The sequence below is a fragment of the Bactrocera latifrons genome, unplaced genomic scaffold (assembly GCF_001853355.1).
Source record: "Bactrocera latifrons isolate USDA-ARS-PBARC rearing strain unplaced genomic scaffold, ASM185335v1 scaffold_27, whole genome shotgun sequence".
Classification (NCBI taxonomy): Eukaryota; Metazoa; Arthropoda; class Insecta; order Diptera; family Tephritidae; genus Bactrocera; species Bactrocera latifrons.
The window spans coordinates 781,871-807,664 of NW_017536296.1; the positions used below are offsets into that span (position 1 = coordinate 781,871).

A 25,794-nucleotide genomic window follows, 5' to 3' on the forward strand; every position below is an offset into this window, starting at 1 on the left:
AATATTTCGAGTTCTCATCTATAAATTTGGGGTAATATTCTAAAATAATTAAAAAAAAAAAATTAAGCAAAGCAGAATTCAATTTTTTAAAACTTCTAAAGCAGGCTCCCCCTTAAAGAAGATATACAAAACGTAATAAACGTAATTTAACACCCGAATGCGTCTTTATTCATTCGATAAATGTTATCGATTAAAATCTTCATTTAATGCGGAACTTATTAAAAGCTTTAATATAATATTCCTATTGAATTCCAAATGTATACATTTGCAAGTTTTGTCACATTAGTAAACAGCTGGCTCGAATATTGGTTTTGCGTATGTTCGAAAAGACGAAAATCCAATCAGATTCTGTGACACCATTTAAAATCAGAATTGGTTTGCAATGCTGACAGCTAAACAGCTAATTCTGTCTTGGATTCCACAACACCCCTGATCATTTTCATTTATTTCCATTGATTCTAAACTCGCGCAACACCCACTTTGGAGAGCGTTAAGTTCCGTTCAGCAAGGAAGCGAGATAGGTTGGAGAAATAGTCGTTTACCTTTGAGGACATGCCATCGATTCCTTTACTCAATTCCCACAACAGCCGGACTACGCACCGGAATTTCATCCGGCCAAGTGCTGTTATTTCGAATATTTAACCCCGTTTAGATCGGTAAGACTTCTCCACGTGTGTCTGTCTGTCCGTTTGTCTGTATATACGCGAACTATTCCCTCAGTTTTTAAGATATCGATCTGAAATTTTTCACACGTTTGTCGGCACCGCCGATATCGGACCACTATAGCATTTAGCTGCCATACAAACTGATCGATCAAAATCCAGTCCCTATATGGAAAACTTTTTATTTGTTCTCTTCACTGAAATTGGCACAAATTAATATGTATGGGGAAGGTATAATCTCCGAAATAGAGACACTTAGACAGACCACTTTAGCATATAACTGTCATTCATAAGTTCAGTTACTTCTAACGACGCCCTCTCACAGCAACAATACTTGTACGAACTTCGGCGCCTTCGTGCTAACGAACTCGTACAAGTTAGATGTTTTCTCTGCATAAAAAGTCAGTATGGCAACATCCTTCCATGGGACAAACAGATGCCTTACGTACACACACATACCCGCCTGCCCGTATTGGCTTGAATAGGTCTACATTTGTATGTATCGCGCTATAGTTGTCGGTATGTTTTGGAAACGTTATGTCTCCAGTTTGCGCACGCAATGCCGCTTCGTACCTATTGAGTGAGTGACTTTGCGGCCAGCCGATGGATAAATGCGCGTGCACGCAAATGGGCCAAACCGAAAGAATTATGCTGTCGCCAAGCGAACTGATAAATATGAGTATGAGCGAGTGCAAGTCGGTAGTTAAGTGTAGGGAAATCGCTGTGAAAGCCAACAAAATCGGCTAGCGCAGGCGTGATGGAGGATAGGAAATGCCACTGCGTTGGCGTTAGAGGTTTTAGATAAGCAAAAGTTAAAAATAAAAAAATATAGTATCTAAAAATAATAATAAAAAAAATAATGAAAAACCGAAAAATGGAACGCAACGGAACTGCCACACACAAAATATACGAACATAAATTCCAAAAAAAAAAAAAAAAAAAAGCAAATTTTTTTGTTTTCTCGTATGGTGGGATTTCAGTTTAGAATGACTTGCTTACCTACGAACAACATAACAATGCTCTTCGCTCTAAAGTGACTCATTGACTCCTGTGCGTTTTTTGTTATTTTTCTATTTATCACTTCCCTTTGCTTTGTTGAATTTTCAGAATTTTGCCAACATTTAGTTATTATATCCGTGAGTTTCATGAATTCATATTTGATTATTGTCTTTCTTCTTTGCTTCGCATGTGTCCTTTTCACGTACTGCCGTTTAAAGCCGTTTGTCATTTCAGTTGCGGCAAGGTACGTACATACGTCCGTTTCGTTGTACGTGGCGCACGTGTGGCTTCCGTTCAATCTCCGCAACTGTCCGACAGTCAGCGATTTCTTTTGTCATTCAGCGCCTTATACTCTAAACGGCTCACGTAGCATAGTTTAGGTGAAATGGTTTCACCATTTACTTCAAAAACACTCTAAAGTGTAATAAATTTCGACAGCACACACACATTCACTTGGTGGTGACAAAAATGACATATTAGTCAATTTTATGCGTTAGAAGATTTGGAATTGTAACCACGTTTGTAAATATCGCAGTATTAGCACTGTATGAGGGAGGCGAAGTTTTTTCCTTAAGTCAATTAAAAAACAACAAAATTTTGGTGGTAAAACTGTCGTTCGAAGTTTATTTCGTGATCCAGAAGCGAAATTACCATAAACACACTTGCTTTATGGGGGCGAATAGTCAGCATTCTTTTGATTGTTTAGAGAGGTATAACTAAAGGGTTCAGAAATTATCAATTGGAAGTTAAATGATCTCTTCTGGTGTTCCATTGGCAGTACGTCCATCTATTCAATTGTGTCAAATTGTCTGTTATGGTTCTCAAGAGTTAAGAAGTTATTTATTAGAAGGAATAAGATCCCAAACGTACCTTTCCTATCTTTCTGGGGCTCACGCCTTCAATTGTTGATAAGGTGAAATACCTAGGCCTTATCGTTCATAGAAAGCCTTCATGGAGTCTAAAGATTAAGGAGATAGAAAAGAAAGCATTGGTTGTTTTATAATGATATGGAGGAGCTATAGGGAAAAGGTGGGGACTCTAACCAAAGGCGGTGTTTTAGGTCTATTAAAGAGAAGTCAAGCCAATAATGTTTTGGGTAGGGGCGCTCGAAAGGGCTATACTTGCTAAGAAGTTTGCCCAAAGAGTGGTTCGCGTCTCCGAACTTCGCTAACAACGCAAAACATAGCACCCGTGACAATACCGGCGGCGTTTGTACTGCTGCAAAGTGTGCTCTAAGGCTCGGAGTATCTTGACATATGAAGGGGTGCGAGCACTTGTAGCGGTTTTTTCAGTGCTTCACTTGTAGAAATTACTGCTATTAAGCTGGAGTGGACGTATTATCCTACTACGAAGTACATCCTCCTTTAGAGTGGTGAACATTCACTGAACTCTGAGCAGGCTAACTATGCAAGCAAATGAGTCCAGTCTTTACTGGAAATAGCATTTAACTGAATTACTGGCAACTACAAAGCCGATGAGCTACCCAGAGGGACACTCTTGCCCCGCTTACATTGGAATGAGGCCGAATTGAAAACTCCATTGGCATCTTGCTTTCCAGCACTGCACCTCGCGTGCTCTTAACAGTTGTTGATCGAATACCAGCAAAGGTTAGAAACCTGTTCGAACGTTAGTTGACTAAGTTGTATTAAAGAGAGTGAGATGGAAACAGCCAGGCACTTTCTCCACGTGAGAAAAGGTTGAGGCATTAGTTGATTCGATTTGTGATAGTCTCAAGTGCTTCAGTCGATTTGTAAGTGTGTAATGATCCATTATATAGCAGTGTTTAGGTAATGCAACGGACTGGCGTTCCCAGCTATCCCAGTAAAATTACTGTTAGGATCGACCTCTTAACCTAACCTAACCTAACGGGTAAATTGAATAATTACATTCGTTATAATGGGGAAAATCATGAATCGTATACTTACGTAAAAAATTCCATCAACCTACACTAAGAAGAGCGTAAATTGTGCTTATGCGCTAAAAACGCTTACAAAATCTTGATTATCAAAGCTTTTAACCTCAAAAATAAAGGTGTAAACAAGATACACGCACACTTACGTAGCACATGTACTTGGATGCAAGTGTTTTGTAATTGTCACCGAAATGCCTATGACAACAAGTGCTTCAGCCTTAAACCTCATGCGCTACTCTCACTCCTGAGTGGCTCGTAAGTGCATAAATACATTAAATTTTATATTCACAAATATTTTAACGTTAACGAGAGAGGAGTGTTTATTTAAAAGAAAAATGAAAAAAGTCATACAACAATAACAAGAATAAACAAGTAAGGAAGGGTTAAGTTCGGGTGCAAACGAACATTTTATACTCCTGCTACTTGCAAGAAACAACTATAAGGAAATACATTTTGATGGAAAACGTCAACCAGAGGCTGTTATCAGTAAAGCCCGATCTCTCAATTTCAGAAAGATAACTCAAATTTTAACCGATATATGCAGTTTAAAGTTACCTGTAAGTTCGAAAATCTTTATATTAGGTATGTGGGAGCTAAGGGAATTGTTAACCCGATTCAATTTTTGACACAGACTTACTACTATTAGTTAAGAATTCTCTCCGAATTTCTATTACATATCTCACACATTGACGGATATTTGTCATAAAAAGCAACTATAGGTACTGAGGTTCAGCTTTTCGGTACCTAGGGACTTCAACAGTTTTTGTTTGATTACAAAAATATTTATAAGGCAAGAACAATAAGGTGGCATAAGACATTATTTGTGCATAGTTCTATTTCATTACAATAACTGTTCTTGATTTTTACCCTGAAAAGGAATGAGTCAGATGGAATTTAAAATTATGTTGTATGGAAGGCAGGAGTGGTTTCACTCCGATTTCGCTCATTTTCACACTGTGACATAAAAATGTTAGAAGAATTTTATGTACTAAATTTTATTAGAATCGGTCGAGCAGGTCTTGAGATCTCATAGATTTTACCTAAAAGTGGGATGGTCCAATTTTTACACCGGCTCATATAAAGCTCTCTCATGTCATCTTGGGGATAAAATTTAACGTCTTTGGCGTATTTGATTATTCATTCTTTGCGCCTTTAGTAGTTTTTAATACAACCGTTATATGAGAAGTGAGCGCGGTTTTTATCCCATTGCATCCATTTTCCCACTGTGGGTAGGGAATTGGCATATTGCTAAGGAACATGAGTACCAAGGTTTATAGAGATGTCTTAATTTTTACTCGAGTTACAACTTGCATGGACAGACGGACGGACAGACAGACACTCACTCACCCGAATTTCAACTGAAATATCCTTTTGTCATTTGAATTCCGCGGCTACGTATAAAGCGCTACAGAGCTTATATCTAGCTATATACTATACATCTTTGAAACGTTCCGTAAGATTAATGGTGTTTTGCGGGATGGTACTCTAACACTTCGTACTGCGGAAGAATGGTTTCGACGATTCAGACCATGGATAAGCCAGCCGGCGGAAGATATGTGACGACAAATACCGACCAAATCGTGGAAAACATCGAGTTAGACCGGCATGTGGCATCTCGTGAATCGCCTAGAAGATGGGAGTTAGTCCCCAAACGATTTTAAACCATCTGCAGAAGGCTGGATATACAAAAAGCTTGATGTTTGGGTACCATATGATTTGACACAAAGAATTTTCTGAACCGAATGCTGACACGAAACGAACTCGACCCATTTTTAAAGCGAATGGTGACTGGCGATGAAGAATGGCAAGCGAAAACGGTCGTGGTCGAAGGCCGGTGAACCGTCAAACAGTGACCAAGCCGGGATTAACGGTCAAGAACGTTTTTACTGTGGATTTTTTGCGATTGAAAGGGAATCATCCACTCTCTTATGGCCAGACGCTTAATTCTATCATCTACCGCGAACAACTCGACCGCTTGAAGCAGGCGATCGTCCAGAATTTGCCAACAGGTAGGGTGTTGTGTTCCACAAGGACAACACCAAACCACACTTTTCGTTGATGACTCGTCAGAAGCTAACGGGGGAACGGATGGGAGGTTTTTTTGCATTCACCGTATAGCCCGAACATAGCGCCAAGTGACTACCAACTGTTCTTGTTTATGGCGAACGGCCTTGTTGGTGTAAAGTTCAGCTCAAAAGAGGCTTGTGAAAAGTGGCCTTCCGAATTCTTCGCAAATAAGGAGGGGGAATATTATGAAGTTGCCGGCTAGACGAAAACAGATTATCGAACGAAACGGCGCATATTTGAACTAAGTCCGAACACTGTACCGCGTTTTAGAAAGCATTGAAGAAAGAGCAAAACAAAAAAAGAAAGGGATGTTTGACAACCTACTATATAATATACATATATCTATTTCGCTTAGTTTTGGGTGAAACATACAAACATTAAGTGAACAACAGTATTATACTCTGTAGCAACATGTTGTGAGAGTATAACAATTAAATGAACTCTTTATTAAATTATTAAATCTTTCAAGCAGCCACTTACCTGGATACATAACGAAGCGGTGAACACCTTTCGTACGCGCAAGTACAACTGCAACTACTTACAACAACAACAACAATAAAAGATAGAAACCAAAAACCAATAAGGAATAAGAGACAACGCAGCTGAAAATGATACGCCTTCAACACCGTAGCGTTTAAGTAGCGTTTCGAGCGACGAGTTGCCCAAACTCCAAAACCTTTTGTTGTTAGTGTTGTTGTTGTTGTTGTTGTTGTGCGTTGTAGTGACAGCAAATAAGGGTACGCGCTCGTATCGCCGCGGAAAATTGACGGAAAATTTACTTTCTTTTTTTATCATCTTTCTTTTGTCAAAGTGTAAGCAATGAAAGGCACAAATTTACGACAATGTCGCGGTTGGGTGCAGTGCGTCGAAGCCGACAAAGGTGCGCATGTGTGTTTGATTGTGTTTGTTTTTTTTTATAATTTTTTTTCTGTGTTTTATTAGAGACATTGCTTGTGCATGTGGGTGAGCGTGTTTGGACTTGTAAAGCCATCCTATGTCACCAATTTTCATTATTTCTCTTCGCTTTTACTCTGCCTAACGCTTCCATTCAAGATTCGTATCATCGATGTTTTTTTTTTTTTGTTTTTTTTTCTGCTTTTGTTTTTGTTTCTGCTTTAACATGACTCACCAAATCGGCGGAGAATGAAGACACGCCTTTGAAAACTAATCTCCGTCTTTAAAAAATTGCCTCAACGTATCAATAAAGATTGAAATGTCTAAAGAATTGATAAAACAACAACAACATACAGCAACAAGAACGAAAATTCAAACACAATACCTATGCGACGCAGTGGTATGTGTGCACGTACGTGTGTTTATAAATAGCGAAAGGAAATGGCCATATCACTTTACAAACATTTCTTACGGCGCATTTTGACGAAAAGTAGTAATGCAGCCCAAACTTGTTACTTGTTACTTGTTGTTTGTTGCTTTTTGTTTTCCTTTTCTTCATTAAGCGAAGTGCGTTTTTTTGGCCTCCATAATTTTCAGCGCTAGAATGAAACATCATTTAGGATTAAGTGTATCCCTGTAAATATTTTCGTTTATCTCGGCGTTTTCGTATTTATCATTGCGTTTTTTTGAGCTTTGTTATTTTTACAGCGTCGCATTTAAACAATTTCTCCGTACTTAGCGCTGATATTTGTATGAGTAACTACATGAAAGCATGTGTGCATTTGTGGAATGTGTGAACTCTCTAGGGTCCTGCTTACCTGACATTCGCAGTTGGACCACCCTTGTTAGTGCACTTTATTAATTGGGCACATTTGTTACCATTTACCACTTGAAGAGACCTTGTTGTTGTTTTCTAATGGTTTTTGTGTAAATAGAAAAATTTCAATGTAAAGAAATAATTCACTTTTTTTTATAATATCTGCTTACCTACATATGTACATACCCACACAAATATGCAAATGAAATTGTTGACAAACTCGCATTTTTCTGGTATTAACCAAAAGTACATGACATCTCTTAAGTACAACGATTACGTCATTCTAAGCCTAGTGCTGCCAAAAGTTCTGTGAGAAGTTTTGACCTTTATAAAAATGAAACTATAGAAAATTTTTTAGTAAAGTTAATTTTAAAGAGTGATCCATTTCCAGGTTCCCTACTTTTTAAAGAAAAAAACACAGAAACTTCAAATTTAATGGAAACAATGTTTATTATCATTCAAAAGAACATTCTTTGAGATTTATTTCTTGAAGATTATCTTTTTCAAATGTTGGCCCCGGATACGTCTCAGTTGGTCCATCCATTGAGTAGAATTTTTGATGACTCGTTCGAGCATTTCAACCGTTAACTGGCGAATGACACGCTTGATGTCTTGCTTCGAGACCTGAAGCGAAGCGGGATTGTCCGTATCGACTTTGAACTTTACATATCCGCACAGAAAAAAAGTCTAACGGTATATTATCACATGACCTTGGCCGCCAATCGACTGACCCAAAATGTGGAATTATCTGCTCATCGAAGTCTTCTCTCAACAAATCCATTGATTAATGTGATGTACGGGAAGTGGCGCCGTCTTGTTCAAACCAAATATCGCCTACGTTCCAAATGCCGCAATTTTATCCGAGTATCTTTACCATAAGTTGAGCGAAGCACACGAAACACATTCTTTACAGAGCTGAAATTTTCGTAAAAAAGTTGAACGATTGGTAAACGTTATTCAGGCGTAAGGCTTTCTATGAAGAAAAACGAAATAATACCGAACGAAAATATCATGACAGCATGAAACGACCCACACGTGAGGATCCAAAAAAAAAAGGCTATTGAAAAAAGTACCTCTATTTGGATCACCCGTCATATTTCAGTTGGTTTATCTTAATTTTTGAGATCAACAGATTTGTATAACACCAACTGATATGTAGCTTATGTCTTCTCTGTAAGACCGTTGTGCTTAATACCTATGTTAATAGTAGTTTTGAGACTCTTACTGATACAACAGATGTGTTATACACAGAATAGCTTAATTACTTGGGTTACTGTGTACCGCTACGCTAACTTTCGTTGACAAAATTTCAAACGATATACAACTGAAGAGCGAACGTCGTAATTTTCAGCGGCCAACTTGTTTATAGTCGAATCATTAAGGCTGCGGACCCGCTCCGAACAGCTGACTGAATTTTAAGAGAATAATTTTCTTGTCAGAAATTAATATAATTTAAATTTTATGTTTCATATCAGCTGCCGCGGATCGTCTCTCGGTGACTATTCACAGAGAACTTGTTCTATAATTCCAGTTTTCACAACTGTCAGCGAGTGTTGCACTTACATTTAAAAGGTGTTGCTCAATAGTCAACATTTATTCGTTTCTATTTTAACACATTTTGTTTATTTTGTTTCGTGGTTTTTGTTTTTTTTTGTTTTTTGTTTTTTTGTAATTCTCTAGCGGCTTTATAAATTCCTTTGAGCCACCTGAGAACCACCGCTGCTGCCACACACGTTCATTAATTCCGCCTCTATGCGTACATCCTCCCGCCATTATTCACAGTTTTTCTTACCACAAGCAGCTCGTAAATTTCTCAATCTAACGAAACTCATATTAAGCTATAATGTAGCATTTTTATTTGATATCAATTTCCAATTGATACATCCAACAAGCAGCAAAGCATGCGCACAGCGCGCACACACATACAAGCTCGCAGCTTTGGGAGGCACACATACATGCATATGTACAGACTATTGTAAACATGCATAGACATATGTACATATGCATATCGCTGTTGTTGTTGTTGGGTGTGTGTCTATGAAACATATGTTTAACAGGCGATTCGAACAAGTTGACCACGGCCGAGCGGCCAGCCTGTTTAGCACCAATGACGCTCGAGATGGACATAGCTTGATAATCAGCAATCACCTTGACTCGGAATTAAAGGCTGTAGCTGTAACATAAGCAACACCATTGCCATCAGCTTATCCGCCTTGCCTTGGTCATCGCCTTGACTATCAACGGCGACACCGCCACCGCCAGCATTACAACAACAACTTCAGCAACACTAACAACCATTATAACACATATAATCTCATCAGTGACCGTACAACAACAGACAGTGGAAATCAATTGGAATACTATAACTACATAAACTACATATGTAGCTACAACAGGCAACGCAGGGTCGACTAAGGCACCGAGGGGCCGACTGTTGTCTCGGTTATGGTTGGTATCAGTGACATGAAGTGGCGGATATTGGCGGTACACAGTATCCTTTTGACACTTCTTAAAAAATCGTAAATTTCGCACACACCACAGCGAATCGAACGCGTACGGACGCTCGACGTCGACCCAACCTCAACCGAACAGGAAGACGACAAGTTTCGCAATTCGCAAATGTGGTATGGGGCTGAGCGTTTCCTCGCGGCGCGACACGGCGCATTGATTTCGCTACCACCATGCTGTGTGTTTTGTTGTTTTTGTTGCAATTTTTATGCTGTCGTCTGTGGTCGTGTTGGCAACACGTGCTGCCAGTGCATTCGAGCATATATTTTCGATGTGGCGCATGTACCACGTATGATGGTGGTTCGATAAGTGCGCTGTCTTTGCATTTGGAAAAACGAAAATTTTGGAAGAAATGCGGTTTATTTCTTTACATAGTCCCACAGCTGGAGAAGAACCTGTCTACACTTGGAATCTCCAATTGCCGCCAAACAGCGAAGAGGAAGAAAGATTGGCGCGCTGTTGTACCAGACCAGAAGTCCCGTTTTAGCTTGATACATGTAGCGATGTTTCAATTTTCTTAACCTTTCTAAAACTACTATTTTTGGAAGTCTACAAAGTAGGTTTGTCTGCAAGAAAATCCCTCAAATTCGAATAATCCGCAAAAGTCCAAATTTGTAGACTACGTTGAATGGGACAACAGTTATTAGCAGAAGTTTAAGAACTTGCCCACGGACGTGTAAACCGGCGCATTGTTATGGTGGAGAATCACATATTTCTTTGGCGTCGAATCAGCCCAATATTTTGACGTGTTCAATGTCTTTCGTCTGTTTTGTCCTTCTTCTGGTAGTTTAACACTTTCTGATTTCCAGTAAATTGTTGTCCGATTGGTATTACAATAACTGTTTTCTCTGAAGCAGTCTTTCGTTTATTCTAAGGTCCCTGTTGGACTCATGGTTGAGGTTTTTTCATCACCTTACAGTGTTAGCTTTCTGGTACCCAATATTTCATCAAAGTAGATTCTTCGGTCCGTTTTGCCCTTCTTCAGATAATCGTTGCAGATCCTAGTTTCTGAATCCCAAACAAAAAGTTATCTGGCTCAGATGCCTTCTTCGGAGCGTTTTCGCCGGGCAAAATCCACTCTTTCGACTGGTTTAATGTCTTTGGTGTTTGCCAGTCGATCCGTGCTTCGGCGATCATGAAATGACATAGAAGCTCCTTTGAATTGAGCTTCAACATCGAAGTAGATTCACGGTTGAGGTTTTTTTTTCGAAGTAATCAAACTCGGCACCTATCACAGTATTAGCTTTCTCGTGCTCAATACGGTCAGTATTGATTCTTCCGTCCATTTTGCCATTCTTCAGATAATCGTTGAATTTCCTAACTTCTGAATCCCTGAAAACAAGCTGTGTGGTGCCAGTCGATACATGCTTCGGCTAAAACACACATAAACTCCTTCGAAATCAGCTTAAATAGCGTCGCACACTGCTACGAAGTGGACTCTCGATTGATTTTTCTTCCGGAGCAATCAAATTTGACGCTTGTTGCGGAAATAATTTACTCATACTTTATATTTTATGCTGTTTATTTCCCCAAGCTCCTCTGATATTCCTGTCTCAGGTCGCGAACCCTCGTTGAAGTTTTTTCGGGACCAAACAAAATTGGCAAAAATAGTTTATATGTCCTCTGATATTACTGTTAGCTCGCGAGCTCTCAACTTACGAGATAGTGAATTTTTGTAATTCAAAATGTTTTTGGAATACCAAGTTGCATTCTTTTAAAAACGAATGTGCGACATCATTAAACCAACGACGACTCTTCTCCTTCGATGTTTGAGATACTCCATCGAAGGAGAAGAGTCGTACCCAAACATTCAGCCTCGAGTGCTCTTCGAGACTACTGCCCTTCTACAAACAAGAATCGATTTTTTTTTTTTCAGAAATGGTTCCACGTGCGGACTAAGTAAAAAAACGAGTTTGCTCTGGCTGAAAATTCGGTAGTTCTTCTCTTGTTATGGTGGCTCCAACGGACGCTTTTACCATATAGATACTAATCGAACCGCCCTCGTATGTATGTTTGCATGTGCGACCATGTGCACTACACACAAGTTTTCGTGTATGCACTCGTAGATGTCCCCATATGGCCACGCCACAACTGCGCTCGAGAATTTATCTAAACGCTGATCTTTTATTAATGCTCGATAAATAACTACAGCAAATGGGTGGATGTTACTGTAAGCGCTTTTTGAGCATTCAAACACTCGCTTAACTTGCCGGTCTCAGCTTCTACTCGTTATTGTTGTATTCTTCTTATTTGAATGTTGTATTTTTTGTTTTTCGATATTTTTTTCGCTTTGCTTTTACTTTGCGTGCGGCAAATACCGAAATGCCGAGCGGAAGACGCATGCGGCGGCAACTTGGTGGGGTGTGGCACGCCGTTGCACACTTGTACTACGTATATTATTAATGTGTATGTGTGTGTGTGCTTGTCACGGTGTTGGATTAAATGACTGATCAACATGCGCGCATATCGGCCAACTTGCCGGATTATTGAGAAATTGTTGTGTTTGCATTGAAATCAGCATTCAGCCAAGCCGCGCGAAGTGTTATTGCTGCTGCCGTTGACTCTGCCATTGCCGTTGCCGTTGTTACTGTTGGTGTTGCTGTGTGTGGCAGCCGTCTCACCCGTGACAACATTGAATTTAACTACTCTATTCTGCGTACTTTAGTATATTTAAGGCGCGTTATGGATTAAATACCATAATTATGAAGCGCCCTTTTGCCAGGCGACTGCAGGTTTTGTTTGTTGTTATGCTTTTTTATTTATTGTTTTATTTCGCACAAAAATGCAACTACTATTGAGTGGCTGCTAAAGGTAACGCCCTCGTATAGATCCCAACTGATTTGGCGCAAGGTTTATGGCTTCTGTCTGTTACGGATAAAAACTATGTATTTACTTATGTTTCTTTTTGTTGTCGTATTCTCGTAAGGAATTCCAATTCGCCGCATTCGTGGCTGTGCGTACTAAAATTTGTAAGATCGCATTGAGCGCAATGTTTGCCAAATTGAGACACGCGCAATAAAAGCATGAAAGAAATCGTGACAGTTTATAGATTTAATGGGAAAGAAGTACCGTACTAGTAGTACATGATTTTCGAATGGAGTAGCCGTCCCTTAAGTGGGTATTTTTACAATTACAATGCAGTTTGGAAGAAGAAGAATGCAGTTTGGAGCTCTGAATTTCGTAGCATATTAGTTCTATTCGTGGAAGATGAGGGCTTTGATTTAACTAATAAAGCATTTCCTTCCTCTCCCTAAAATTTATTCTTTAGACTTAGTGGTGCTGTTTAAATTCCAAATAAATACCAAAACCAACGTCTATGTTTAATTTCTTGATATGAGCAAAAATCGGTAAATATCTATTTTATGTCTAAAATTACTATTTGGCTACTTCACGTCTTCTTTAAAAGCACCATTAATCTTTAAACATATTTCGGTCTGCTTATATTATGTTTTCTGAATTTATTTATCTGCTCAACGACTATTTTGACCCCATGTCATACTAAGAAAGCATTTTTCCTAGTGCGAGCAAACCAAATTCATTATTCAATTGTTGTTTGTATATACACCTCCATTCTTATGGTATTTAGTTTCTTGACCAAATTTGATTTTATGGATCCCTTTTTGAGTTTCGAAAATAATAAAAGTTTCGGCGAGTCAAATCTATTGAATAAAATTAATTTTATTTTATTTCTTGCTATGTCAAAAAATTTGGTAGCAATTTGATAGATTAGAATTCGTAGTAAAATTTCCACGGTAGGGCTCTGTAGTATTCTGTCATGATGAAGAACCGAAGGTTTTGGATCAAAACAAAATCTGGCGGCTCCCAAGATCGATCGTAAGAGATCCAGTGTGTTCTTTGCCCTCAGTAAAACTAGTATCTCTCTAGTTTTGGGGGTTCTAACAGCTCATTGCACGATCGACGTCCATCAAAATATTAGCAGGCGCCAGCAGCTGAAGCTGCATGAAACAATACGAGATGGAAATATCTCTACAAGTCATTCTTAATTGTCACTCGTTTGCGAGATCAAGCCATAAACACATGGGCGATCAGACTTTCAGAAATCGCACCGAACTTGTAGTATTAGAAAAATAAACGCCTGAGCAAATTTGTAGGGGCTACAAAACGCTTCGCTGACTTATACTCGAAAATACTATTTTTGTGAAGAATAATAGTCCAATTCTGATCTCTGGAAGAGCTTACTAGTTAATTTACTTAGTTTAGTTATTTAGTTACTGTCTTCCAATTAAAAACTAAAAACTGAAAATTTTTGTTTATGTTTAGATCTAATATTTTTTTTCTATATGTGGTAACTCTATTCTGAAATTTATCCAAAAACGTTTTTTTTTTTAACTCTAAAAACTTAAATTCTTGAGGGGTTTCTTAAAAGCATTTCCTTTGTAGCGACCCTTCAAATTTTCTATACCATTTTTATGATATTATACACTACGATTTGTCTTTTGCTTCAAAATAGGCCACAGTTTCTGCGATTTCGCATCGATTCCGCAAATTCAAATTTCTGCCCAACGAGCATTATTTTGTGATCTTGGGCCGGATCTGGAGAATATGGGAAGCAACTCGAAGCCCAATTGATGTTTTTTGTCATGGTTTCCACTGAATTATGACGCGGTGTATCGCCTTGATGAAACACTATTTTTTTCTGCAAGGGCTTTTCGATGATTTTAAACCCTTCGTAATTTTCGAAGGAGGCATGTTTTATCCATTGACACATACTTATCGACGCAAAAACTTGAGTTCATTTTGCTTGAACATTTCCGCACACTGCTCCGAATCAATAACTCATCGTTGTCCACCTTCTCATATTGAAATATTCGTCAATGATATGATGCATATGTTCAGCTGATATCTGCTTAATCTACCATACCAATCCTTGATGGTTGAATCTTCTGGGCTAGTATCCGTAAAATCGTCATCAAGCTAAGTTTTTGCCTAAACCGTATTTTTCCTTTCAAAAAGAAATATTTTATTAACATATGAAGTTCCTTTACTTGCGGATTTACATTAGTATGATCCACCTTGAACAAAATTTCAAATTTCTTTCTTTCACTTTTTTCTGTAATTTCTTCATTTTTTTTTTATCAATTTCTTCAATTTTTTCTGTTTGCTTGTTTTTGAATTACACCGTTGCGTTGCAAAGTGCACAGCTGGGTATCAATTAATCTTCAATTACTTGCATTGCTGATGTGCTTTTGGTTTGGTTTCATTTTTTTTGTTATTCGACTTGTGCGCTTCATGTGGCGCTACTCAAACGAACACACAAATAATCTCCTTACCGTATGATGTTTGATTAATTTCTTTAAGAATAACATAACAGCAAAACGTTATGATGATCAATTTTTCAAGTAAGTCAGACGAAATGAATTTCTCTGATTCACAAAGAAAATGTGTTTATTGAATTAAGAGAAAGATGTTTATAAAAAAGTGCAGTGAGCATTCAGGTGTGGTAAAGTATCTTCAATTCTCGTATCTACCGTTTGCGGAATAACGGAAATGTTATTGTAAAATCTCTAAGAGAGATGTCGCTTAACTGTTTATTAATATATAGCAACGCTTTAAAAAATATTTCTCAAAATTAATATTATTAGTATTGAATTGCTTCAATCTTAGGCTGACGAAGACTAGACACCTCATCTTCCGGTCGGCAACTTTGACAAGTTGCATATTCTAAAATATTTAATCTCACCGCGTGAGTGCCTTTGGGATGGTGTCTACCTATCATTGCGGCTTGTAAACGGTGTTAAGGCTATTAATTCCATGAACAAGTTACGATAGTTACAAGTATAAGTTAGACCGGGATCCGTGGTTTTTTTAGTAAATTGTGGAAGAGAGCGATAGTCGTTATGGATGTGAAGAAAAGTCGTCCATAGTGGTAGTAGTGAGTAGACAGATAAAGCTGCGCCCACAGTTGTTTCAAAATTGTACCAATACGAGTACCTTTACTCGTCTGTCTGTCCGTCCATCAGTCTGTATATACACTCAGTTCGATCTGAAACTTTGCAGTCGTCCTTTCCTCCTCAGGAAGCTACTCAATTGTCAGAGCCGCCGATATCGGATGACTTTTGTATATAGCTGCTATACGATCGGAATTGAGTTCTTGAAAAACTTTCATATGGCAAGATATCTATCTTCACAAAATTTGTCATAGATTATTCTCTAAGGCAACGGTACAATATCCGAAGGCCCTAATTAAGTTGTCCCGATTTATTGGGCTAACCAGATCTTGTACGGTGGTGCGACGTCGTCTTCTGACGCGTCATTGTATAGGCATGACAGCTCTCGATTTTCTCCATTCTGTAGAGGTACTTTTTTTTATTATCCGTGACCGGATAACAGTTCAGTTTTGTAAAAGTAAACTTTTCCGAATTTACGGCTTGTCCATAAATTTAGGTATTTTATTAGTCGCACCGTCCATCTGCCGTGGCTCTCTTGCTCCTATCTTCAATGTCATGTTGTTATTGTATCTTTCTTTATTGTTCTATTGTGCTCTTGTTATTTTCGGATGTTATTTTTAGTTTCACAGCTTTTTCCTTTCGTATAACAGAAGGTTAATTGGGGCGTTACCGCTTACTACAAAACTAATATTACATCACCTACTGTTCGGTAGGCTAATGCAACTCTGAGGGCTGTGTCTATGGCAACTACCTTACGCTGGTTTCCTTTTTAAGCTTAGCTACACAGATCTCAGCTCCGTATAGATGGACGCTGATTATCGTCGACAGTAGGAGCTTTTTCTTTCTTTGTTGGGACCCCTATGTTATGTCGGCTAAGTTGGGAGGTGATTTTTGTTGTCTTTCCTGCGGCGTCCTGTATTTTTACCCTCAATATTAGTGTGGGTTCAAGTCTTATGGCCCGATTAAGCTTTCTTCGCGTCTCTTCTGTGTCTCATGCTGTAATTGCGGCTGAAATGCCGCCCGCGTAGCCGGCTAGTTTGATTTGTCGGGAATTTTGAGTTTTAGTATGGTCTTGTAGCTGATGTTCTACAAGTGTGGACATAGTATGGATCCTTGTGGTGCTCCTGACGTATCCGTTATCTGTCGTGATCGCTCTCTAGTTTGGTACAGCAGTTTTCTGTTACTCTTCTGCTATGAAATAGTCTTCGCTTTTAATGACTTTTTCGAGAGTGTTGATCATATCCACGGTTGAATATGTCCGGACATCTAAAGTGGACAGCAACACTATTCTTTTGTATGTATGCCATCTACGCTGTGCGGCTTCTACACTTTCAATGACGCATTTTATAGCTCCTAGAGTTGATCTGCCAGATCTAAAGCCATGTTGTTTAGGGGAGACTTCTCCAACATCGTTGATGGGTTCGCTTCGAGCTTGGGTTTAAGTAGCCTTTCATAGAGCTTTCCCGCTGTATATATATAGGCGCTATAGTATGTATGTAGGTGCCATACAAACTGAACAATCCAAATTAAGTTTTTGAATGTAATTTTTTGTATTTGCGAAGGGTATTTAGCATCCATGTAACCTTAGTGAACATTTTTTCTTTGTTTTTTGAACAAAATTCATAAAAAAGTTAAGAACGTTGCTGCACTTTGTTACTTTAGCTATATTCTTTTATCACTCGCTTAGAAGAAAATGTGACTTATACCAAAGAAGGATATTTTTTTAATAAGAAAACACCATCTGGACTCCGACAAACAAATGTATTTATGCGTATTTCTATGACTCACCGCTGTAAGAAATTAGTGACAATATTTTCAAGAAAAGTTCATCTCTACTTACGGATGTTTCTCCGCCGAATGTGGCCTTAAATAGTGGATTTCTCTTTTAAAGTGAAAAATACTTTATGTCGGCATTATCTGAGCAATGACAAGTGTCATCACTACATTGCGCTGACTAAACCATACTTAGACGGATCTAGGAAGACAACAAAAACATAATTTCTTTCTGCAACTTTTTTGTGAAAAGTGAAAAGCTCTGCAACATTCTTCGCACATATTTACCATCAATGCATACGCACACGTATGAGTGTATGTGTGCACAACCATGTTGCCACATACTTACAACATAACTACAAAAGCACATAGCAGCAGTTGGAGCACGTGTAAAATTTGTGGCATGCAAACCAAGAAGCCAACGACAACAAATTGTTGATTATTGTTGCCGCTGCTGCTGTTACTCGGCTATATCGTGGTATCTACTACCGCTCAGCCTGCACATTGGTACGCACGCGTCTAAGCACGTAAGTGTGTGTGCGTGCGCTACATGTTGCTGCTGTTGCTGCGATTGTGACCGGTGCGTTAAATCACGAGAGCAGCGATTGAATGGCTCACCAGCTTGAGTTCTTGTCTATCCATCGCGGCAAGTTCATGGTGTTGCTGTAGTGTATGTTGTTTTGTAGTTGTTGTTTGCTCGTTTCGCCACATATCGTTTACTAGGTCGTTGGCATGCCGCATTGCCAACTATCTGGGCTACACTTGTACAATTGTAGGTATGTTTGGGCTCATTGCTGTTGTTGTTTGGCTTGTCTTGTTAGGCAATTTCATTGAGATCAATTCGTTAAAGTGGTAAAAATGCCAGCCAAACAAATAGACAAGCTCGCATGCCCTCAACCAAGTATTATAAATATTATTATGTATACCCTATTGGAAAATCCTGGAAAGCTTTAATAGATGGATTGAAAGATGAGGAATGCGCTGCAACTTGTGGTCTATTATGCTTTCTTCTATTATCACAACACTCCGTATAACTCAGTCGAATAGAAGTAGATTAATGGTTTTATTTACCCGAAAGCTTGACTCCATCTTACGATTGCAGGGCAATAAAAGGAGTATGTGTTCTGGACGTCCAGGACGGCCATCAACATCAACTGATTATCAATATGTCTGTAAAATAAAGGAACTGGTGCTGGTCACAGAAGCGATACCTGTCCTTGGAGCGGTACCTTAATCTCTGTAGATGACACTGTAGCCTGCAGTGATCTGTATAAAACCTGTCTAGCTGCTTTAATTTGTTTTTGGAAAGGACGATTAGTTTCGTGAAATGATATGTATCGAATTCTGTCTTAAACACTCTCATCTGTCGAAATCCAGCCACTTGTTGCCTGTAAAGTTTTATACTGGACCTTCCTTTTTTCCTTTGCTTTTCTCCCAAAATGTGGGGTCCACAGCTAAGAACGGCCCTGGTCCTATCGAACTGCCTGCCGCAGCTTCTTTCGCCAAAAGATCGGCGAGCTCATTTCGATAGATACCTCTGATCCGGATCCATGGTAGTAAGCTATTTATTTTCCATGGATTTACTATTCCCTAGATTTCGTGTAAACTAATTTCCGAAACACTCATTCCTCATTTTTAGGCAGTCAAGAACATGTACTAAGCAATTTAGTCTTAACCAACAGGTAGAAGAAAAACTCAAGTCAGCGCTATATGTAGATGATCCATCCCAAACCAGGTTCATATATAGTATTTTTTTTCTGTCCTTTGCAGTCACCGCTAAATTTCGTCAATATATGAGCAACTCGACCTAGACTTTTCGATGATCAAATCTTCATGCACTATGGACCGTTGAACTAATGTTCAAAATTGCCTCTATCCAATGATTATTAACTTTTTTTTTAATATTACTTGATAATATTCGTTGGCGCTGTTCGAAGAAGGGAGTAATATACTATACCCTTTACTTTATCTGGATTTTGATCTCCCAATTTGTATGGCAGCTATCTATTATAGTGGTCCGAAATCGGTCGACTTGTGTAGCAAAATTGCAGATATCTCTAAAACCAGGGGACAATTTCTGGTTTATACAGACGGACAGACGGACATGGCTGAAACGACTTAGTTATTTTTATGTGGGAATACTACTGTAGGCAAAAAATAGTGAGACTTTTTAATTTAAATAATATATTGGTTTGTATGACTGTCGGTGACATCTGTGCCAAATGCCACATCAAAATAAATATTAGTGTTTAGTATACGCTTGTCTTTCTGAAGTTCATGAAGTGCATTCAGCGAGTTTTATGGTATTCAACAGGGAAGTTACATTCAATTTCGTGTGCGGAATCAAATTTTTTTTTGCCGAAACGCTCAGATTGTTGAAAAAGGGCTTTGGTGATAATTCGCGCACTCGAGGAGTGAGCTTGATTTTCCTAGAGGTACATTTCCACACATCGAAAAATTGCTTGTGTATGGGCTCGTATCTATTTATTTTTACCTTAAACGGCCTTTGGCTCTTTGGCTTATAAATATTGAACGGCGCAATGCATTGTGAAAATATCTTCTATTGGCTTTTCTGGAGCATGTAAATGCACAACAACACACACATACACAGAACAGTGATGCATGTATCGGTACTACATATGCTTGTGAAATGGACCTGGTACGCAGGCCTTCTTGTACTTTCGACTATTTGGTGTGGTGTGGTGCGGCCTTAATGTAGAAGCGATTATTCGCACAGCTGCGCGGTGGTAGATCAGGAGCCGGTCATAAAATGCCTTTCATATGCGCCAATACTCACTTGTAAGCTTCAACTTGCAAATATCCAAAGCCAAGCGCACATACACACACACACATGCTGCACCCGACACTTTCTCATATGCCGCCGCACCGCTTTGGCTAGGCCACAGAGTCAGCAGCCACGGCGCGCCAATATTTTGCGCAAACGCTTCAGCTACAGCTACAACGTCAACTTCGGCTTTGGTTTCCACCAATTTGGCCTTAGACGCATTTACTACGACGTCATAGCTTGGCGAATGAAGATGATTTATAGAATCATTTTATTATTTATTGCTCATTCAAATCGCTGTCAAATGAGTTGGTAATTAATTAGGGTGATTTAACAAAAGCTCCAAAGCAGCTTAAGGACTTAGTGGTACGGGCGATAGAAGAGCCAAGCGTGAGTGTGTGAGAGAGAGAGAGAGTTCTTTCGTACTAAGTATGTGTACTTAGCGACTGTGTTGTTGCAATTGAAGCGACGATTTTCCGAGTTGTTCATCATTCGGCGTTGTTGTTGTTAGGTTGTTGAGCTACTCTATCGATTATGGCTTTATTATTAGACACTCTAGTTACTACCAGGTGTCATAGTTATACACATACATACATATGTATTATATTATATGTATGTGTGTTTTGCATGCATGGTTGCATTTCTTTCCATTCCATGATTTATTTTTGGAGAAGAGGAAGTTGAAGTAGGCGAAAATAAATTCAGTAATAATACTTATACTTATTTGTTGCATACAAATATGAAAGGAGAGCACTGAGTTCATTGAGGCATTGATTATTGAGTATATTTATGTGATAAGGTCAAGCTGAGGCTCTCATATAAGTACTAATTTTGATCATTTGTTTGGATGTAAGGAAAATAGAATAAATTTCTCTCTCCTTAAGACTTTCTTAAATAAGTGTTTCTTGAATGTAGGGAGAGTTTTTTATAGTAAGATTTTGATTCAAAATATATTATATATTCGGAATCATCTTCCAGTAGGTTCTACATAAAAGTAACTCAAAATATCTGAAATACACAGAAACGGGATAGTGAACTACATAAGGCCTACTAGTATGCACGTTCTTCGTTTTTTTTTTAATTTTTCATAGAATATCGGTTCAAGAAATTCTTAAGTTATGACCGAAAAAATGTCTATAGAATACATCCAGATTCTAGACTGGTCAACCCTTTCATTCCTACCAATTCCACCATTGAAATAACTTCAATAAAAGCTGCTTTTTTAAATAAAACAAAAATGCTTTTGAATATCAATGAAATTATTCTGCAATTTCACATTCGATATTCGTAGGAAGTTCATTAATCGACGCTGGCTTGTTGGCATAGGCCATAGACTTGACGTAGCTCCACACGAAATAGTCTAATGCGGGAGATCTCACAACCAAGGCGGATAATAAACTAGACCATTTCGTGAGATAATACGTTGACCAAACTTGGTTTTCAAGAAACCGATTGTGACATTCGGTGTGTGGCTTGTGGTGTAACCACAATTGTCCAAGTCCATATCATTCAATTCGGGCCAAAAATATTCGGTTATCATTGAGCGGTAGCGATTCTCATTCACAGTAACGTGGTGGTTTCGATCATCACGGAAGAAGAACCTCCCAATGGCGCCGCCGGCTCATAATCCGCATCAAACTGTAATTCGGACACGACGATTTTGGTGGTCAAGCGGCTTTAGTTCTTTCATCAATTTGATCTTGTAAGAATATGGGCCAAGATTTTTTTGCAAAATTCGTCACAGAGCTGCGACGTGTCTGAGACTGATTTGGCTCTTCATCAATTGATGTGCTAGCGGCAGCAATATTCTCGACTTTACGAGCACTTCTTTGTCTCACTGGCACGGCAACATTTTGTAATGTACCTGTAGATTCAAATGTTTCCATTAAACGCTCATTGTTGATCTAACAAGACGTTTATGGCGACCATAAACGGGACGTAGCGCTTCTTAAAGTTGAGGCCACTGACTCGAAATTTCGGTAGTAAATTTTAATAATTTCGAATCTTGCGTAGGAATGGAAGTGCTACTCAGCCAAAATGTGTTCCAGCGATTAAACCAAATAGTTATCTCAAAGGGTCAAGTCTAGAGTATACGGCGGGTAACAGCTCCCAACCAAGTACTGTATCCTGAACCGATTTTGTTCTGTGTCCAGTTGCGCTGTCGTGTAACAAAATTACTTTGAAGTGTCTTCTGGTCAACGACATTGGTCGTTATTCGATGGTACATGGTTCAAATTGACAGTTTAATGTCTGTAGCGATTAGTATTTACAGTTTCACCAGGTTCAGAAGCTCCTGATATACCACACCTTTCTGATCCACCGAACAGAGGGCATTGCCTTCTTACCGGATCGAATTGTTTCTGTAGTCGATATTGTCACGGATTAGTCTATGATTTTCTCCGTTAATATTCTTAAAATAAATCCATTTTTGATCGCCAGTGACAATTCGATGCAAAACTGATTTTCTCTCGTGTCTGCAAAGCAGAATTTCACAAGTGTTTTTTCGGGTTCCTATTTGTCTTTCGTTCAATTCATGTGACATCTAATTTACATACTTTTTCCCTTAGTTTTCAAACTTTCTAAAATTGTTTATTGTGCAACATTTAATATGAATGTCATTTGGTTTTGAGTCAAAGTGTCATCAACATCCAATATTGCTTGTAGTTTAGCGTCTTTAAACTTTTTTGGTGGTCTTCCCCGTTCTTCATTTCTCATATTAAAATCATTATCTCTGAACTGTTGAAACCATCTTGTGATAGTGCGTGATCACCATATGTCTTGGCAAGTATTTGATGCGACTCGGCAACACTTTTCTTCAAACGGCAACAGAAAATTAATGCTTTTCGCAAATTATCAGTTTTCGGTACAAAATGTCTATTTTTTTTCAACACAATGAAATTGTATTGGTTATTGAAAATGTTTGACAATTAACATACCAACCAAACAGAAAAAAAATTAAGGCTCGTTCACAACAAATGTTCCCTAACACCACATTTGTTTCTCAACTCATTTCATGCCAGTACACGGGCGGGTAAACATCACGCAAGAGTTGATGAGTATTGCCTAGAGAAGATGCTTTTCTTTTGATGTGCAGAATATTTTTTCTCAACTGCTCAAACGAAAAAGAAAAAGCTTCGGTAGATCGGGTTTGAATCAAAAAAATCAATTGTCTTTCAGTTGTTCCCTATAGCAGAAAACTGTCAAACAACCAAATCGATAAAAATTAATTTCACGGCAAAATAAATAATTTAAGGCAACTATGGGCACTAGTAGAACTAGCATACATTTAATATTGCATGAACATTTGACTGTAAAATAATTTTGTTCACGTTGGATCCCATACAACCGATCGCTCAATAAAAGGCTCGTAACAATTAGTCGTCGTGGATTTACACGTATGCCCCCAAAAGTAAAGATCAGCGGACTGCATGGACGTTTCAAGATGAGCCGAATCCAACAAAAGCTGTTCGCGTACGAAACACTTTCAAGCAAATAGTTGTATTTTTTTGAAGCAACTGGATCCAGCTCTCACACATTGACTGAAACAACTACATTTTTGAATACTCAAAACACCGATTTGACGAGCCATGCACCGTATAGTCCTGACTTGGTACCCAATGACTTCTTTTTATTCAGGCAATAATAACTTTGAAAATTTAATCTCCATATATATATTTAAATGAATCACCTTATTTAAGGGGGTACATTAACTGTTTTTCATTTACATTTTCAATTTTTCGCCTAAGCGACACTAAAGGAAAGATTCAAATGTAATACTGGCATAGCACCGTTGTGTGTTCTAACGAACATTTTATATCCGGCTTCAGGAAGAAAACCTTCCGCTATGAAAAGCCATAATGGCATACGCGTTACATTCATGTTACCCTGGTAAATTGAAATGAGTTAATAGTAAACAAAAAAAAAAAAAGTAAAAACTTAGTTCTGGCATACGAACCCGTAGTGGACACTTTATGCTGCTTAATCTGCGCAAGCTCATTGCCATGATATTATTAATAGCGACATTGCCACCATTAACCATTTCCCACTTACAAACATCTACGGATGTTCGCATATTCAGGTTTTCGTAATTACCCAATTTGTTGCGGCGCAATAACTCAATATCTATCTGTGAAAGAATGAAGTATAAGTACCGATTTATAACATATATATATGCCCTTCCATACCATTAAAGCTTTCACTGGCTTTATGAAGTTACAGACTGCAGTTAGGTATTTAAATTTTCCACGTCCCTGCTGCAGCAGGCAATTGGAGGGATCGCAAACTTCTCTATTAAAATCACATTCCAGATTGGTGGGTATAACTGTCGGGTGCTTAAAAAACGTAAAACTTTATGTATATAAAAATATTTAAAACTAAAGTGCAAATGTACCAACCACATATCCGAAAAGCGCCAAATTTATAAATAAAATCTGTTGTATCAGCAACGTGTCCATTTTGAAGTGATCGTGTATTATGCTTTGTGGAACGAAAAATTTGTCAATAAACGCAGTCAGTCGCACACGCACAATATAATATAATTATCTCTGATTGATTTAGTGTAATTGAGCTAAATTTTTGAATTATTAAATAAATGCATTGTTTTGAAAATGAACGCGATTGGTTTGGATTCCAACTTCTGATATGGAAATGATATGGAAAATTGGTAAAAACTAGAACTTTTTTTATTTATATTATTTTCAATTCAATACACTTATTCAATATCAGTAATCAAGAAAAACATGGAATATTATTAACGTTAAATATGGTATGTATTTACTACTACAAGCAAAAAATAGCAAGACTTTGTTCATAATTTTAAAAATCTTAATTTTTTCTTCAAAATGTTATCCCCCTTGACCGCATTACATTTGTGCCAACGTTTTTTCAATACTCGAAACAGTTGTTCAAGTAAATATCCCGAATAGCCTTCAAAGCGTGTAGCGATTCACGTTTCTTCAGTTGACTTAAAATGGTTTCCCTGGAGCGGTTGTTTTAAGTTTGCTGAGGAGACAGAAGTTACACAGAGCTAAATTAGGCGAATAAGTGGTTGCGACAGGATATCAGTTGAAAATTTGAGGAAAAACTCACCAAAAGTCAGTATGCACCGATGCATAATCGAAGAAAACTGTCAACATACATACGCTTTTTTCATTAGCTACGTTATAACAGTAGACCGATTGGGACAGCAAACCACGCCATATTTTTTCCCGCTATTCGACATATCTGTTCAGTAAAGTTTGCCATTTCATCATGGAAAGATATGTGAATCAACAGCGAGTCGAAATTATGTTTGCGATATCAATGATTTCTGTGTAGCTATGTCAAGTCTATGGTCTATGCCAACAAGTCAGCGACGATTGTTGAACTTCGTTCGAATATCGAGCATGAAATAGCAGCAGTATCGGCCGATTTATGCTTGAAAGCCGTCGAAAATTGGGTTCAACGTCTGGACTTCTGCAAGCGTGCCT

At 38.3% G+C, this 25,794-nt stretch overlaps 2 protein-coding genes across 5 annotated transcripts in view; one reads left to right on the plus strand and one right to left on the minus strand.

Moving 5' to 3' along the window:
• The window catches only part of LOC108969907 (proton-coupled folate transporter-like), a 134,309-nt gene that overhangs the window by 14,592 nt on the left and 93,923 nt on the right, over positions 1–25,794 (plus strand). The window lies entirely within an intron of this gene.
• Positions 23,999–25,794, minus strand: part of LOC108969910 — a 198,385-nt gene continuing 196,589 nt past the window's right edge. Inside the window, exons 3-6 of the mRNA XM_018934907.1 lie at positions 24,721–24,802; positions 24,511–24,657; positions 24,282–24,452; positions 23,999–24,211 (exon numbers count right to left, since the gene is read on the minus strand). Of these exons, the coding sequence (XP_018790452.1) occupies positions 24,068–24,211; positions 24,282–24,452; positions 24,511–24,657; positions 24,721–24,780 (522 nt within the window). The 5' untranslated portion in view covers positions 24,781–24,802 and the 3' untranslated portion in view covers positions 23,999–24,067. The remainder of the gene's footprint in view (positions 24,212–24,281; positions 24,453–24,510; positions 24,658–24,720; positions 24,803–25,794) is intronic.